We start from the raw sequence: 17,667 nt of genomic DNA on the forward strand, positions 1-17,667 counted from the left end.
AAAGGAATATCTAGCTTGAATACAGTTTAAGAAAAAGAGAACTGCATGATCTTTTAAGTCCATTTTATTTGGTAGTAAAGCATTTATACTAAATGCTAGTAACAATTTTGCAAGAGAATGTGATTCAGTGAAGCAACCTGTAGATGGGCAATACCATAAAGTTAACCAGTGACTATCCACTCTTCAGGAGTGCTGGAATGAAGAAATAGAAACTTGAAAACAAATTGAAATGCTTAATGCAGATACCACACTCAATGTACCACCACACTCAATAGGCTAACACTTGTAATATACGTCCTTAGACAAGTACATGATTATATGGTAGCATGGAGTCCACAGTGGATATATCATCTTAGGAAGGGGGACATGTACAGCAATTAAGAAATGAGCAGAAGCTGCTAGATTATCAATGTAGGCAGTGGTCATAAAGGTAAAAATGCTCCAGAAGGGAACAGATCTCATTCAAGTAGATAACCATGAACAGATGAGGTAGCTAAGAGGCAGTACAGGACATCAACGTTGTCAATTGTGCTAGAGGAGCTGAATATGGTAGGTTTACACAGATATACTGAAGAGGAGGAAAAATTGTTTTGAGAAGAACAATGTGAACTAAAAGGCACTTGTGTTGTCTGGCAGAAAGAGAAAAGGGTGATATCACCACACTCATTCAGCATAACTTCATGAAAATATACCATGGAAATTCACACCAGGGGAGGGAAGCCATGTTGGTAAGTTGTTAAGGATAGGCAGCTGCTGTGGTGACAAGGAATGGGAAGACACATAATAAAACATTGTTAGAGCTGTTGTTATGAGCCCAGCCTAATCCAGGAAGACAAGTCAAAGTCCACATGTTGTACCATAGATTCATAAAGCATGAAAACAGATCACTCCATTGAACTCATCTGCACTGACCAGATATCCCAATCTGACCTAATCCCACTTGTCAGCATTTAAACCATAACCCTCAAAATTCTTCCTATTCATGTACACATCCAGTTGCCTTTTCAATATTCCCTTTACTACTTCCTGTGGCTTACATGCACCATCCTCTGCATGAAAAAGTTACTCCTCAGGTCCTTTTTAATTGTTGCCCCCCCCCTTACCTTAAACCTATGCCCTCTAGTTTTGGACTCCCCCGAGGAAAGAGATCTTAGTTATTCATCCAATCTGTGCCCCTCATGATAATATAAACTTTGATAAGGCTACTTCTCAGCCTCTGACAGTCCCAGGAACAAAAGCCCCTGCCTATTTAGCGTCCCAAGATAATTCAAATCCTCCAATCCTGGCAACATCCTTGTGAATCTTTTCTGCACCCCTTTAAATTTAACCACATCCTTCCTAAAGAAGGGCAACCACTAAATGACATTTGAAAGTAATATCAATTCTGTCTGGTCCTTTGGGAAAAAATTCAATCACGTTTGTCCAAAATGAGTTTCGCTTCATAAAACCATACAGACTGGTAGTGATATATTTTCAAAATGGCAGTTAATTTTCTTTCAGATTAGTGTCTCCACAACATTCCCAATCATTGTCATTTGACAGGCTGGTCTGTACTTGCATGGTTCTTCTTCTCTTTGCAGAGGATGTGAAGGAAATTAGCTTTGTGTTGTAACTGCCAACTACTTCTTAACTGTAAGTAGAGAAGGTGTGAGGATCAGAATACCTGATAAGAACAAAGAGCAAAGCAGGTGCCGATTGCAAGAGCAGATGCTTGTAGGCAGTTTCTCCTACCAGGATCCTTTGTGCCATGGATAGAGGTGAAGGGGGAGGTGTGGGTACTGGTTTTACACCTTGCGTGGTGGCAAGGGATGATACAGGAAGTGGAGGGTGGGTTGGTGGGGGAGTGTGGACATAACAGGGGAGTCATGGAGGGAATGGTCTCTGCTGAATGCTGATAGGGGTAGGGAGGGAAATATATTTCTGGTGGTGGGGTCTGACGGTAGATGGTGGAAATTCCAGAGGATAGTGTATTATATCTGGAGATTGGTGCATGGAAGGTGAGAACCAGGGGAATCTATCCGTGATGCAGTTGGAGGGGTGGAGTTCAAGGGCGGAGGTGCAGGAAGTGGAGGAGATGCACTGGTGAGCATCTTTGACCATGTGGGAGGGGAAAGAAGTAGGAGGCCATCTGGGATGTTCAGATACTGCTCCTGGAAGCAGATGCAGTGGAGACAGAGGATTTGGGAGTATGGGGGTCATGTTTTTATAGTGACGGGGATGTGGGGAGTGATGTAGTCCAGGTAGCTATGGGAGTTGTTGGATTTAAGGTAGATGTCTATGTTGAGTCGGTAGCGTGAAATAGAGACAGAGAGGTCCAGGTAGAGGAGGGAGATGTCTGAGATGGTCCAGGTGAATTTGAGATCAGGGTGGAAGGTGTTTGTGAATTCAATGAATTGTCCAACCTCCTTGTGGAAGCATGAGGTGGCGCCGAAACAATCATTGATGTAATGGAGCAAAAGATTGGGAATGGTGCCAATGTAACTACAGAAGTTGAACTATTCCACGTATCCAACAAAAATGCAGGCATAGCTGGGACCCATGCACCTGTGCATGGCTACCACTTTGGTCTGAAAGAAGTGGGAGGTTTTGAAGAAGAAGTTATTCAGAGTGAGGAGCAGTTCAGGCGATTGAATGAGCGTGTCAGTGGAGGGGTATCAGTTGGGTCGGTGAGTGAAGAAGAAACAGAGGATCAGGAGGTCTTTGCCATGGTGGATGTTCATGTACAATGACTGGATGCCCATGGTGAAGATGAAGTGTTGGGTGCTGGGGAAATGAAATTCATGGAGGAGGTGGAGGGCGTGGGCGGTATTCTGAATATATGTTTCAGAGAAAATCTCTGGGACACATCACCAAACAATCCCACTTCCCTGTGACCGACTACTTCAACTCCCCCTCCCACACTGCCAAGGACATGCAAGTCCTGGGCCTCCTCCACTGCCAAACCCTAGCCACCCAACGCCTGGAGGAAAAACGCCTCAGCTTCCACCTTGGGACCCTCTAACCACATGGCATCAATGTTGATTTCACCAGTTTCCTCATCTCCCCTCCCCCTATCTCATCCCAGATCCAACCCTCCAACTCAGCGCCATCCTCTTGAGCAGTCCCACCTGTCCATCTTCCTTCCCACCTATCTGCTGCAACTTGTCACCATCAACCCCCACCTTTATCTACCTATGGCATTCCAAGCAATCTCTCCCCCAGCCCCACCCCCTCTCCTATTTATCTCTCAGCTCATCCACTCCCAAACATTCCTGATGAAAGGCTTATGCCCAAACCATCGACCCTCCTGCTTCTGGGTTACTGCCTCTCCTGCTGTGCTTTTCCAAAGTCACACATTCCATCTTTGATTGGAAAGTGACATACAGCACAGGGAAACAATTTTAAAAATGGGCTACAAATCAGGATTTTCTGCTAGTCTCCACAGGACCAAGTGATAGGTCTCTAAATTTGTTTCCTTTGAACCAGAAAGATTGAAACACGCTAAGCTATGTGTTCTCACCAATGACCACTGGTCCCAGCTGATGTATTAAGTGAAGGCTTGAGTGCAGTCAGCGATTGCAAAAAAATCACACAGAAATAAGATTTCTCTTCGAACATCTTCCCAGCAAGAGGATCAAGGTTTCTGGTAGAGTAAAGGAGACGAGAGTGTTTGTGGTAGTGAGCTCCAGCATCAGCTTTGGCTCAAGGATAATGTTCTCACCTCTGAGTCAGATGTTTGAAAGAATACCTCCGAATCTAGGCTGACATAAAATACAGTAATGAGGGAGTGCTGCATTTGAATTGTTCCTTTTTTCAAAGTGACATTAAATTACACCAGAGTTGTGTTCTGGTGGATCCTTCAGTCCACACCAGTGAAACAGTTTAATTATTCATGCACCTTATTTGTAGATCTGGATGGGTACATGAATAGGGAGGACTTAGAGGAATATGGTTCAAATGTTGATGAATGGGATATCTGGTTGATGCAGATGAGTTTGATCAAAGGACCTGTTTCCATGCTTTATGAATCGATGACTTTTATTTTGATTTGGTCCTGGGATGTGGGCATGGCTAGCTAGGTATTTTTAATTAACGTGTTCAGCAATATTGTTACACACCTCTGGAGTAAGGTAAGACTTGAACCTGGGTTTCCTGGCCCAAAGGTAGTGACACTGTCACTGTGCCACAAGGACAGAGAGGTCAGTGATTGATCATTACTGGACCACAATATTGGAGGAACCAGGAGATAAGAATTGAAATGTTTTAACGAGATGATGTACTTGTCATTTTTCCCATAGTGCTTCTGCCTAGAGCTATCTTGGACTTTTAAAAATATTACTATAGAATCCTTTATGGAAATCTGACAGGACTGATGTCTAATATCTCATCTGATAATATCTCCAATAGCATTTCCTCCAAGATGTAAATGTAACCTATTTTAGGTTACCAGAAAGTGATTTCCACTCATTGGATTGATTCAGTCAAGCACCGGTTCCTAAAAGTGAAATAGCATTGTTTGAACAGACACTAAAGGACATGTCTGATGGAATGGAGAAACTTACCACAACGTGGAATATTGCAGAATGCCCATCGCTTTTGGATGTCAGTTGTAAAACACCATGGCCTGGGTTCTCCATCAGGATTGCGACAGTAGTTCTCCTCAAGATATTTATCTGGAAAACTGAAGGTCATTAGTTTTACATTGGGCTCAAAAATTTTGATAGTAAGTAGTTGATGTGCTTGTAAGTCTTGCAAGGTGCCTTCAGGAAAATACTGTTGACAGAAATGTCTTTGTTTTCCAATATTGCTTAGGTACAACAACCACATTTTGGATTTTGCAGGGCATTTTTTATGGTTAGGAGTTTCATAAGTGTGTTATCAGGAAAGAATCAACATCAAGCCACAAGGAAATACAATACTAGTTTATGTGGTCAATAGCTTGGTCAAACTGGTAAGTCTTAAAGGAAGGCAGAAAAGGAAATATAGGTAGAGATGTTTTAAGATGAAAGGTTTGAATCTGGGCAGTTGAAGGCATAGCTGTTTAAGAAAGATAAAATTAATGTGCAAGAGACCAGAATTTCTTCATTTGGAATTCATTCATAATTATTTTAGTTTGTGGTTCCCCCACAGGGTTTGAAGCAAAATCTTGCCTGACATTCACTTCTTCCTTAAACTTCTAATTTCGAAATGAGAATATGATGAAGGCTCTTTAACAGTAGACTAAAATAACTTAGATTGATACTGTTTTTAGGAATGGGGCTGAGTTAGCGGGCAGTCAATGAAAGCATTTTCAACACGGCACGGTGGCACAGTGGTTAGCACTGCTGCCTCACAGCACCAGGGACCTGGGTTCAATTCCCGCCTCAGGTGACTGACTGTGTGGAGTTTGCACGTTCTCCCTGTGTCTGCGTGGGTTTCCTCCAAGTGCTCCGGTTTCCTCCCACAGTCTAAAGATGTGCGGGTCAGGTGAATTGACCATGCTAAATTGCCCGTAGTGTTAGGTAAGGGGTATATGTAGGGATATGGGTGGGTTGCGCTTCGGCGGGTCGGTGTGGACTTGTTGGGCCGAAGGGCCTGTTTCCACACTGTAAGTAATCTAATCTAATTAGATTAGATTAGACTTACAGTGTGGAAACAGGCCCTTCGGCCCAACAAGTCCACACCGACCCGCAACCCACCCATACCCCTACATTTACCCCTTACCTAACACTATGGGCAATTTAGCTTGGCCAATTCACCTGACCCGCACATCTTTGTGACTGTGGGAGGAAACCGGAGCACCCGGAGGAAACCCACGCAGACACGGGGAGAACGTGCAAACTCCACACAGTCAGTCGCCTGAGTCGGGAATTGAACCCGGGTCTACAGGCGCTGTGAGGCAGCAGTGCTAACCACTGTGCCACCGTGCCGCCCACTGTGCCACCGTGCCGCCCACAATCTAATCTAAAAAAAAACCCCACAACCACCTCATCTCCAATTCCCGATGCAACAACTTTGAATTGAAGGAAGAGGCTTAGTGACATAACAGCAGCAAAACTCTAGCATCAGCATGCTCCTCACATTCTTAATGTTGCTATTTCAGTCTTATTGCTACAAAAGGCCTGCTCCAACTGTGATGGAAATCCATTCCTACCTCGATTGCTGGCAAACTGGTCTCCAGAAACTTCCACACGCCTCACCCTCCCTAGCACAACCCAAGCAAAATCATTTTCTGCTGCTTCTACTTCTTCTACTTTGGTGTAGTGGAAAAATATTTAATGGGAGATCTGGTTTAACTATCTATTTAATGGTCTGATGAGTTAAAAAGAGAAATTAGGTTCTTCTCACAATAGTTCTTAGGGACAGGTTGATGTAATGTATTCCATATTTTGGAACACATAGCCACAATGCACATCCAAGCATCCCTCATTTTGCATTTGTGGAACAGGTGGCCACAGCTGGTGTGTTTCAACACATTTGGTGAGTCTATTGTGTGAGCCAGGGGCTGTCCACACATAAAAACAGCAAACTTGTGAATTGCAGTTATCTAAACCCCAGCCAATATCTTGGGTTGGCTCGAACCAGATCAGCTCCAAGGGATGGCATAAGGTGCAATTCCTTAGTTACAAGAAAAATAATGAGGTCATTCTAACAGCGTCCTTGAAGTGAGCCTATCGTGGAAAGACACTGGCTTGTCAGACGAGCTAAAAACCAAAAGGACATTGCACCACATTTCGGTAAGATAAGTAAAAAGAATAAAAATGAAGGATTTTGGCTTGCCAGCTGCAAAATGTCTGGAGACCAACCTTCGCAGAGTTGAGGACTCTACGCTTGGAAGTGTGGAGATAATCGCAAGACCTGGGAGAAATCTCCTGGCCTGCATGAGCTTCCATTTTTGGATATTAGCCTTTATTTTTGTTAACTGTTCAGGAGGGGATGTCATAGAAACCAGTAAGGGTGTACTTAGTTTCTTGTATAAACTGCATACCTGCTGTTAAACTTTTCCTAACCAAACAGTGTGAATTTTATGTCTGTTTTTAACTAGACTAATAAAGCTGGTCGTTAGCTGATACAGTTTTGACTTTTATCCTCTTTGTGCCAACTCAATAACTGTTGTCGAGGGTGGTAACCAGGTAACAACTGTATCTGAGCAGTTGAAACTAGATGACTTTGCTATTGAAGTATTGGCTCTTTTATGTTGTCCTGTACAATGTTAACCACTTGCTCGATTTTTCAAATCTTTGAGAATGGAAGGGTCAGTATTGCTCATGACTTTTTCCATCATGATGGTTCCACTTTAGAAACATTACATTGCATCTAAAGCACAGAAACAGACTGTTTGACCTTACTGTTCTGTACAAGAGTTTATGCTCCAAGCCAACCTTTTTTAACTCTCTTCCATCTAACCATCGTAATATATCCTTCTCTTCTTTTGTTCCTTATTTTATCTAGCTTCATCTTAAACATGTCAACACTATTCACTTCAAACACTCCTTGTGGTTGTGTATTGGTACCATTGTTTAAGTAGAGACATTCGCACCTGAATTCCCATTAGTATTACTAGATGTTATATGACCCCTTGCTCTGGTGCACAACACAGACAGAAGCATTTTGCCTATATATCTCCCTGTCAAATTTTTTTTAACGAAACTTAAAGATGTCTATAATGTCATCCCTCTTAAGTAAAGCATGACAGCTTATCTATCTTTTCCTGAGACGTGTGACCTCCTATTTCTTTGAATTTTGATTGCACCTTCTCTAGTGCTTTCATCTTGTTTATAATATGGCGACCAGGACTGTCTCAGTATTTCAAGTGTAACCTAAACAAGACTCTACAAGTTCAGCATATCTTCTCTGCTTTTCAATTCTGTCCACCTAGAACTGAACACTAGCACTTGGTTTTCCTTTTTTTTCCTGGCATGCATCACTACTTTATTGATTTGAGTATTTGTACACTTGGCTAACATTGTTGCTGTACTCTCATTTAGGCTTCTGCTTTTCCAACACATGGCCTCCTTCTTATCCCTCGCATAACCCAACATGCTCTGCTTACTATTTTGCAATTAATTTGATAATAATTTGCCTTTTCTGCATGTTTGAATGCCTCCATGGTATTTATTTTATTGCTCCTTTGTATTAACCAAACAATTTGTTGCTACCTAAAAATTTACAGTTTGTACTGACTTCCAATTCTACGTTCATTACATAAATAATGAATAATAGTAACTTCTTTGTGGAATACCACTATATTTTCTCATTCTGAGTAGCTACTCTTAACTTTGTTTCCCATTTTATAAGGGGAATGGGATTCCTTTCTCAGCACAACTCCTCCACGTATAGCTAAAGAGGAGAACAAGCTAGGTATTACGATAAATAGAAGAAGAAAGAAGAGGCATTAGAGAAAAAAGCTAGATAAAGAAAAAGAGAGACAGAGTGCAAACCAAATTAGGAGAGAAAAATGAAGTGAACAATTGCTGAGAGTGGGGCCATTGATACTTGGACCTAAATATAGTTAAGAGGTGCAAGAAGTTCATCACAATTTTGTTAAATCACCCTCATGTTCCACAGTTTCAGCATTCTATTCAATCCTTTCTCCCTCAAGTGTCAACACTACCAAACTAATGGTCAAAGTTTAATATCAGAACCAAACTTCCCAGACAAAATATATTTGTCTTTTACTCCAAATGGTAATTAATTAAAGAACAATGAAAGAAAATACAGATAGTGAATTCTCTTACTTACATGCTTGGGCTGTATCCATGAAGATGAGGTGTTTGTAAATCCCAGCGCTGACATGTGGTACCATCCTCTGTTTGGGAAATTTTGCCACGATAATTCTCGCCACTGCAGAACATGCACTCCTCTGTAATCAAAATGTCACATAACCCATGGCATTACTGTTGTGCAACAAAAAAAGAGCAGAGTTGTGCAAAAACATCACAGAATAGAAAGAACGAATTATTTATTCAAATCTAGAGGTGTGCATTTACCCAGTGCCATTGATGAGAAAACAAGTCTCTCGATTTTAGTTTGGGAGAGATCAGTCCAAAGCTTCACAGAGTAGGCTGGTTCTTACTGAACTAAGGGGAGCGCTTAAAGTTCTTGTAAAAACAAAAGAGAATTGGACAGTTCAACAATGTGAACAATGCCAATATCAATTAAATCATAGAATGTATATTTCTCAATTCAATTTATCTGCTTGATACCAGAAATATTAGTAACACAATCTGCTAATATCAGTTTGAATATTTGAATTAACCCAGTGTCCATAGCTAGTTTGCAGAAGAGAATTCCAGATTTCCATGACTCTTATGTGTAACCTGAAATTTTCTGGAAAGGCCAGCTTTAATTTTACGGTTATGTCTCTTGCTCTGTTTAACTACCCAAACTTTGAATGTAGCCTCAACCAAGAGTTTGTGGTGATATTAAGATCAAATGCTGGAACTATGCATGTGGATATAATGAAGTTTGTTATCATGAACAAATAGAAGGAATAACAGTTTGCAATTGATATGTTTTAATGGAAATAATGTGCATTTAAAAATCTCAGTTTTGACTTGCTGGTGGAAAGGGCTGTTGATAAATGGCACTCATATTCTGGTTTAAAATGCAAGCTTTGTTGCTGAAATCAATCTTTAAAATAATAAGCAGGGTCATATTTATTTGAAGAGTTCTGCAATCCATCACACACACCTAGATCATAAATACACCTCTCAATGCTGACAACCCGATCAAAAATGGAGTCAGGTTAATTCCCTGCTCTTACCTGTCAGAAGATAGGAATTAACACAGAGCCATAGGCCTGAACAGTTGGTGGAACCTGATATCAGGATTCCTGCCTCTAGTCCTGTCATATGGAAGTATTATAGCCCCAGGATAAATATTGTAGCAGTGATTCTGCACATACCGATTCTGCTCTCACCTAGTGCTTTGCAGAAATAAATATTTTAGAAAACCAATGTTTCCATGGAATCTGGCCTGTTATGAGAGGAGACATAGCTCATAGCATCTCAGTATATAGAGAAAGCTAGTTTGAAGTCAGAAATATTTTGACAGGTAAATTCAAAACTTGTTGGCAATTTCATATGTCGTTATGTAATTCTATATGTTAGCTAAATAACCTTTTAATACAGGGTTGTATGATAGGGCTTTGATTTGAAAAGTTAAATGATCTTTAAATGGAATGAGGTGAAGAAACATTTCTTCACTTTGGGAAAGTTGTGACTCTCAGTTGTTCAGTCTTTTCAAAGTTGAAATTGTTGTACTGGTGTGCTGGCTCATTATTATATAAATTGCTACACATGATGAAATTTGCTGCCATTGTCATCTTTAAATGTAGGAAGTACAGGGCCTGCATGATCTGGGGTAGTAGGAGAGGAATCATTTTCCAGTCAACTAGAAGTGCTTAACAAATTGGAGTTTATTTGAATGTTAGCAACTAGTTATAGCTATGAAGTTATTATGGAGACTTTGTGGGGGATAAGAAGTTTGTTTTTATTATTCATTCATGGGATGAGGGTGTTGCTAGCTCAGCTAACAATTATTGCCCACCTCAGAAGGCAATTAAGAGTCAACCACATTGCTGTGTGTCTTGAGTCACATGTAATCCAGACTGTGTCAGGAGAGTAGCATCCTTCCCTAAAAGGCATTAGTGACACTTTCCTGACAACCACCAAAAATTTCACAGGCTCATAATTCTAGATTTTCATTGAATTCCACCATCTGTCTTGGCAGGATTGAAACCCAGGTCTCCAGAATATTACCTGAATCCTTGCACTAACCGTCTAGCAATAATACCACTAGGGCATTGCCTTCTTGCACCTTATCACACACCTTTTCAATTGTTCTACCCACAAGTCCACATGATTCATCATAGTGCATTGAGCTCATGGCACTCCTCAGTGTTACTCTTTTAGATCCATATATATTCCTCCAGTTATTTTTCGTCTGTATTGAGATTATACATTTGCATACATAATTACATTAACCACTAGCTCATTTCTTCTGATGACTGACTTCATAAACTGAAGCAATCTGGAGGTTTTATTCTGCTCTAAGTAGCTGTCATAAAATTTGGAAGACCGCCTTTGATTCCCTGCTTGCTAATCTGAAGACTGCAGATCCTATGAAACTGGAGGACATTTAACATTTTAGACTTCCTTCATGTATCTGCTCTGCTGAAACAGACAATTGTCTGCAAAATCTGTGCAGCATTGATCATTGGTCATCTCTTCTCAGTGATGGCTTTCATGGAGTCTGCAGATTTTCATTCCCAATCCACGTATAGATTTGTGCTGGAGTACGTGAATCTTTTATTTCAACATGTTGTCTGGTTTGGACCCTCAACTATTGTGTTGTTGGTGAAACCAACATGTTCATTTCTTCACTTATACTATTTGATTATTGCATCCAGCTTGGCATAATCTCTGTCACAGTTGTTGGGGATTGTCTTTGGGAAGATAAATCAATATTCATGCTTGAATTTGATTCAGCCTAGTCATCTCGGTTTCTTGTTAACAGATCTGAATCTGTCAAAACTACTTGTTCACAAAGTTGTGTTGGACTCCCCATTTAATCAGTTATAGATTTGTAAATTTGTTCATGTGGGGCATGGTGTTCATTGACTATCTCATGTTTTTCTCCTTACAAACTTTGTTGTCTCTTGCAATCTGAGTGTTCTTCAGTGTTGATAGCCATGGAAAACATTTGTGCCAAATTAGTATAGATACAGGTTACCAAATTATTGGCAGATCAAAACAGTTTTCTTCTTCCAGTTTAACTAATCTCAATGGATTCTGTTTTATTTTGTCTGGATTCCATCATGCAATAATCCATACCACTGCTCACCATGTTGTTTATATTCTCTTTATTACCACTCACTAAAGTGTGGATTTGCTGCCTTGATCTTGTTTAATGTGTAAGGGCTGCTTGGCCTAGTCTGGTAGAGGAAAATCATTTGGTCATCTAATGAGAAGAGGCTCTTAACTCAATCAAAATGTAGCTTATTGCATTATAGCAACTATATACAAGATATATTAACATAATAGTCTTTGTATGAATGCCTGTGATGAAAACACATGATGTGTTTAGACTTCTGAGATTTTAAGTTGTTCTCCCACCAAGCCCTGATGATATCATCTTAGTGATTGGGGCTTAAGGCACTCCTCAACATTAACCCTTTCAGGTCCTTAAACCCTTATTCAAAAAAAGGGACCCTTCTATCAGGTGTTCTTTGACCATTCTTTTTTAACTGAGCATGATGGTTGGTTATTTCTTTACTGACTGTTCCTTAACTTATAGTTTAATTCTTTTCCCCATTTGACAAAGATTGAGTCCAAGACATTCAAGCTAGAGAATTTGTGATTGTGAGGTATGTTTAGGTTTTGCACTTTTTGTCATCCTGTTTCTTGGAAAGATGCTTGTGGCATGTCTCTGATCATGAATATTATGGCTTCTAAACTAGTTTTTGCATTGTTTTCATCTGTAGGTAGTGTTTTTTTTAAATCATGGTTCATTATCTAACAATGTAGTGACACTTGCCCTGGTATCTATCCTGAACTCAATATGAACTTCCTTCTTTGCCAACTTGGATTACTACTCCTTTTTTAAATTTCCAAAACCATTAAAGACTTAAAGCTTCACTCATGGGGCTGCTAATATCTGCTCACTCACCACTGAACATCAACTTTGGATCTCTCCCACAGACCATCACCTTATGAGGCAGGCTGTATCTGATTTGGAGTTTATATTGTGGTGAGACCAAAAATGGAATACTGTGAGCAATTTTGGTCCCCTTATTTAAGGAAAGATATCACTTCATTGGAGATAATTTTGAGAAGATTCACAAGGATGATCCCTGGTGTGAAGGGTTTGCCTTATGTGCAAAGGCTAAACCGGTTGGGACTCCACTATTGGAGTTTAGAAGAATGAGAGGTGATCTCACTGAGATAGACAGATTCTCAAGGAGCTTGATAGGGTAAATGCCGAAAGGATGTTTCCCATCATGGGAGTGTCTAGGACCAAAGGACATAGTCTCAGAACAAAAGGTGCCAAATTAATACAGAAATGTGGAGGAATTTCTTCTTTCAGAGGGTTGTGAGCCTTTGGAACTCCTTGCCACAGAGTTCTGTGGGGGCAGAGTCCTTGCATATACATAGGGCTGAGATAGACAGATTCATGATTAGTAGGGGGACAAAAATCACCCTGTAAGTAGAGAAGCTGCTGCTCTGAGCATAGGCTGTTTCATTCTTATGTATGCTGCCGATTCACTAGTGAGCAAAAAAGATGGGAAGGAAATGGTGTTGCTTGAATGAGTAATGAACAGCTAGTTAAGTAAGTGCTGGCATTGAAATAGTTGCTGGGGATGCCTTTTGCCAGTGCCACAAGGTAGGCCAGGGGAAGGAACTGCCTTTTAACACTAGTTGGTCAGAGTGGGTTGATAGGATTTATTTGCCAGGTCTGGAAGTTCTGTTTACTGTGGGATGGGGAGGTGTCTGGGATCAATGGAACTGGGAAAGGGTGGATGCAAAGCAAAGAGAACTGTTTTAAATCTAGTTACAAATGGAAGTAGCAAAGTTAACTGGGAGCTAGCAAAATTGAAAATCTCCAAAGTACCTAATTTGTTGTAAATTAATGAAGAACCTCTAGCTTAAAACTAAGTAAGTACAAGAGTTGAATGGAGAAAAACGTAGTAGATGCTATTACTGAACCCTGTGTGAATTGCTAAGTTTAAGTCAGAGATTGAAATTTGAGATACTATAAGAAGAATAGATGCTGCCTAGTTAAAGTGTTCCAACTTTGTGCATCTGTGTGCTACGATACTTACTATGACTTCACCAGTCAATGGAAGGCATGTTTATGGGGTGTGGGCTGTTCTGTCCTGGAAGCAAGTAGAGGCAGGCAATAAGGTAGAAGAAAATGGAAATACAGCTGTAATTTTGGTGAAGGTGAGGCAAAGTTCTCAGTGAGTGAGTTGGCAGCGCAGAAGGCATATAGGTTTAGTGGTATTGGGAGTCGAGGATAGATGATAGTGAGTGAGGAAAGATGTTACTGTCAATAGTGAAAGTGGTGGAACATGGGCCCAGGTAGGAGATGGGTTCAGCAGCAAATATAAAGTGAGGATGAGGTATTGGAGAGAGGATGGCAGCATTTGTGCTGGCAGCATAGAGACGGTTATTGACCTTCTTCTTAGATTGCTCTGTTTTCCTCCAGCCAGCTGAGGCTGCACTGACCTAAAAGGCAATCTGGATCGGGCTGGCTTGGTCTGGTGCCATGGCATTTTCTGCAGGCCTAGGGGATGAGGATGTCCCTGGTCTTCAGCATTGTGTGTGTCAAGGTTGACAGATGTCTGCCCACAAAATGAAGTATGAATTTTCCCTTGCCTTCCATGCTCAGGGAAAAAATCAGGTACCATGGCGGGCAGCTCCAGACTGACCATGCTTGTCAGGGTGCACAACAGCCTTTTAAATATGGTGTTGGTGCCGGGGATTCTGGTCCATTTTGTGTTATTCCAGCAATGGCGAGTTGTTCTGGGATAACAGGTAGTAGAATGGAACTACAATGGATTTGTAGTTAATGAAATAAATCTGGTAAGATATGGTGAGAGATCTTACTAAGCCTTTCAATGAGAAACATTCCACGAAACTTGATGAAACTGACACTAAAGTTAAAAAAAATGTAAAATTCAATCCATAAAATCTGCATGGTAACATTATCACCTTCTCCACAGTTCCACTGAATCATGCACTATACTAAATTGGAAATATATTGATGATCCCGCATCATGGCTGGTTCAAAATCCTGGAACTCCCTACCTGGTATACTGAAAGCTATATCATTTATATGTATTAATATTATTTTTGGAATTTTGTTTTCAAAATAGCAGCAGTTGGTTACTATTGTGAAGGTTTTTATTAAAAAATATTTATGAAGTCCTTCCAGAACAATGACTACAAATCCTTGTGGTATTACTGCAAAGATGCTTACACTGTTGGGTTTATAACAGGTAAAGAAAATGTGTACATGTAAGGCCGTTATCCTGGTTTTCAGTTGAAAAGCATCTTGGATGTGCAGTTCTTAAAAAGAACATACTGTTCAGAGGCAAAATGTTCAGTTCAGTTGAAATATGTTGATTTTGTCAGAATGGTTTCCCTCCTTCGAAGAAGGATTTGTGATTTTTTCAGGGAATAGATTTCCTCAGCAGAAGGATATGTCATGAAGCTCCCAAACCAGTAGAGTTTGGTCAGAAATCTTCTGGGTTAGTAGAACTCAGAATGTTTAGGTTCTCAGGTTTGTGAAAAGTCTGCAGATTTGTAGAAGACTCATCCAACTGTCTCCATGACCCAAGCAAAAGAATCTGGAATGAGTCAGTTAAGCAGAACCCCAAGGAGTTCAGACAAACAGTATAACTTCTCTGGACTGACATCTGTATACTGAATCATATCTGGAACCAGGCTGAAACTTAATTTTAAAATCAAAAGGACTGCAGATGATATAAATCAGAAACAAAAACAGACATTTGCTGTAAAAGCTCAGCAGGTCTGGCAGCCTCTGTGGAGAGAAATCAGGGTTAATGTTTCGGGTCGAGAGACCCTTCCTCAGACCCCCATTCTGACCCGAAACATTAACTCTGATTTCTCTCCACAGAGGCTGCCAGACTTGCTGAGCTTTTCCAGCAATTTCTGTTTTTGAATCTTAATTTTGCTGTATGTTTTGTAATTTTTAAAATTTGCTCTGTGCAATAAACTTCTGTTAAAGAAAAATCTGCAGTCTCATATATGTATGTTTCAATGACTAATTATCACATTAATGAATTATACGAAACAAAAATAAATGTATGCAAACTAGTTTTAAGCTTTGGCATCTGACGTATCGTGCAGTTTTAGCCTAGATCATAATATCAAAGCTACCATTTGGGAACATCTTCACAACACAGTGTGCACCAGATGATGAAGGCAGTTTACCAATACCTCAAAGGGCAATTAAGAAAGTTCAATAAATGTTGGCCTTACCAGAAATGGAAACATTTCCAAGAACATATACAGGACATTCAGACCAACTGATCAAATCCAGTGGTTATATTCTATACTAACCTCTTCCTCCAGCCTTCACTTGTCTAATTCTTTCAACGTATTCTTCAATTCCTTTCATTGCAATATGCTTGGCTGACCTCCTCTTAAATCGTTTATGCTTGGGTAAAGAGGTTTTCCTGAAATTACTGAACATATTGAAATTAACCTGCCAACTGCATGAATGTTTGCAAGTTTATTAATTTCTCCCTGTAACTTTTCAGCATTTGCCACTTACAATTTGATGCCAGCTGCAAGTTAGAAATTGTACTCCTGATTTCAAAGTTCACATTGTCAATGGAAAGGTAAGCAACTAGTGCAATGTCACATTGTTTCTAGCCTTCCAACAGCCTGAGTAGCTTTAATCCTGCGCTGTGTACATTCTGTAGGCCAGCCAGTTCGCTATTTTTCTTTTGTCGTGGCTGAACTTTCAGACATTCTTTCAAAGGTCAAATTCCACATGACAATACCTTCACAGTTTGGTATCAGACAGTGTTCCCAGCGTTTATTCACATCTTGAGTGTAGCACCAGGGCCCTGTGAAATCATTGTCAGGATTTCTGCAATAGTTTTCTTCCAGGTCAGCATGTGGGCTATTCTCTGGGGTGTAACTAATTGAAAAGAAACAGTGTCACTTTAAAAATGTGTTCATTTGAAGGCAATACATGTTTGGCAATAGACAAATGGTGTATTGAAAATTTAAACATAATGCAGTCAAGATCTCGTATATTTATATATTGTATTTCAAAACTCAGGCACATCCTAAAGTGCTTCACAGCCTGCAAAGTACTTTCAAAGTGTAATCACAATTATAATGGTCTATTTCCGCTCCTAATTCTTATGGTCTTGATGTGGCCAAAACAGTGAATGTTTTTAAGAAGTTACATATTGTCCTTCGGGTTAAGGAGTCAAAGGGTATGCTCAAAGAGAGAGCAGGAACAGGATACTGAACTAGGTGATCAGCCACGAGCATATTGAATGGTTGAGCAGGCTCAAAAGGCCAGGTGGCCACCTTATGCTCCTACTCTCTATGTTTCTATAACAATTTGGTCCATCATACGAGTGTTGACGTTTTGAAAGAATTATGCAATTAGCCCCACTTTGGCTCTTTTTTCCATATCAAATGGAAACTTTAGCTTTGACAATGTATATCTAATTTGTTTTAGAAAATTAGTAATGAATATTTCCATCAACCTTTCATGTGGTGCTTTCCAGATTAAAGTAACACACTAAATAAAATAATTTCTTCTTATCTCCTCTCTGGTTCTCTGGTTGTAAATCTTTGTCCTGTCTTTTCTGAACCCTCAGCCAATGGAATTGTTTTCTCTCTATTTATTGAATCAAGATCCTGTTTAATGTCTCCTTAATATTCTCTGAAGTGAGGAACAATCCTAGCTTCTCCAGTTTCTCTACGTAACTGACATTCCACGCCCATAACCGTTCCAGTAAGTCTCCCCTTTACCCATTCCAAACATTGCTATCCTTTCTAAAACACGATGCTGAGAATTGGATGTGAAAATGTTATCATGAATCATGAACATTAGCAATGTCCCTTGAACTGATATTCTGTTTAGCTTGAGAGTCATAGAGTCATAGAGATGTATAGCATGGAAACAGACCCTTTGGTCCCACCAGATATCCCA

At 40.2% G+C, this 17,667-nt stretch overlaps 1 protein-coding gene across 1 annotated transcript in view; it reads right to left on the reverse strand.

Annotated features, from left to right (window-relative positions):
- The window catches only part of plg (plasminogen), an 85,706-nt gene that overhangs the window by 44,392 nt on the left and 23,647 nt on the right, over nucleotides 1-17,667 (reverse strand). The window contains exons 5-7 of the mRNA XM_060831140.1: nucleotides 16,496-16,635; nucleotides 8,701-8,821; nucleotides 4,542-4,660 (exon numbers count right to left, since the gene is read on the reverse strand). Of these exons, the coding sequence (XP_060687123.1) occupies nucleotides 4,542-4,660; nucleotides 8,701-8,821; nucleotides 16,496-16,635 (380 nt within the window). The remainder of the gene's footprint in view (nucleotides 1-4,541; nucleotides 4,661-8,700; nucleotides 8,822-16,495; nucleotides 16,636-17,667) is intronic.

The sequence above is a fragment of the Hemiscyllium ocellatum genome, chromosome 10 (genome assembly GCF_020745735.1).
Source record: "Hemiscyllium ocellatum isolate sHemOce1 chromosome 10, sHemOce1.pat.X.cur, whole genome shotgun sequence".
NCBI classification, from domain to species: Eukaryota; Metazoa; Chordata; class Chondrichthyes; order Orectolobiformes; family Hemiscylliidae; genus Hemiscyllium; species Hemiscyllium ocellatum.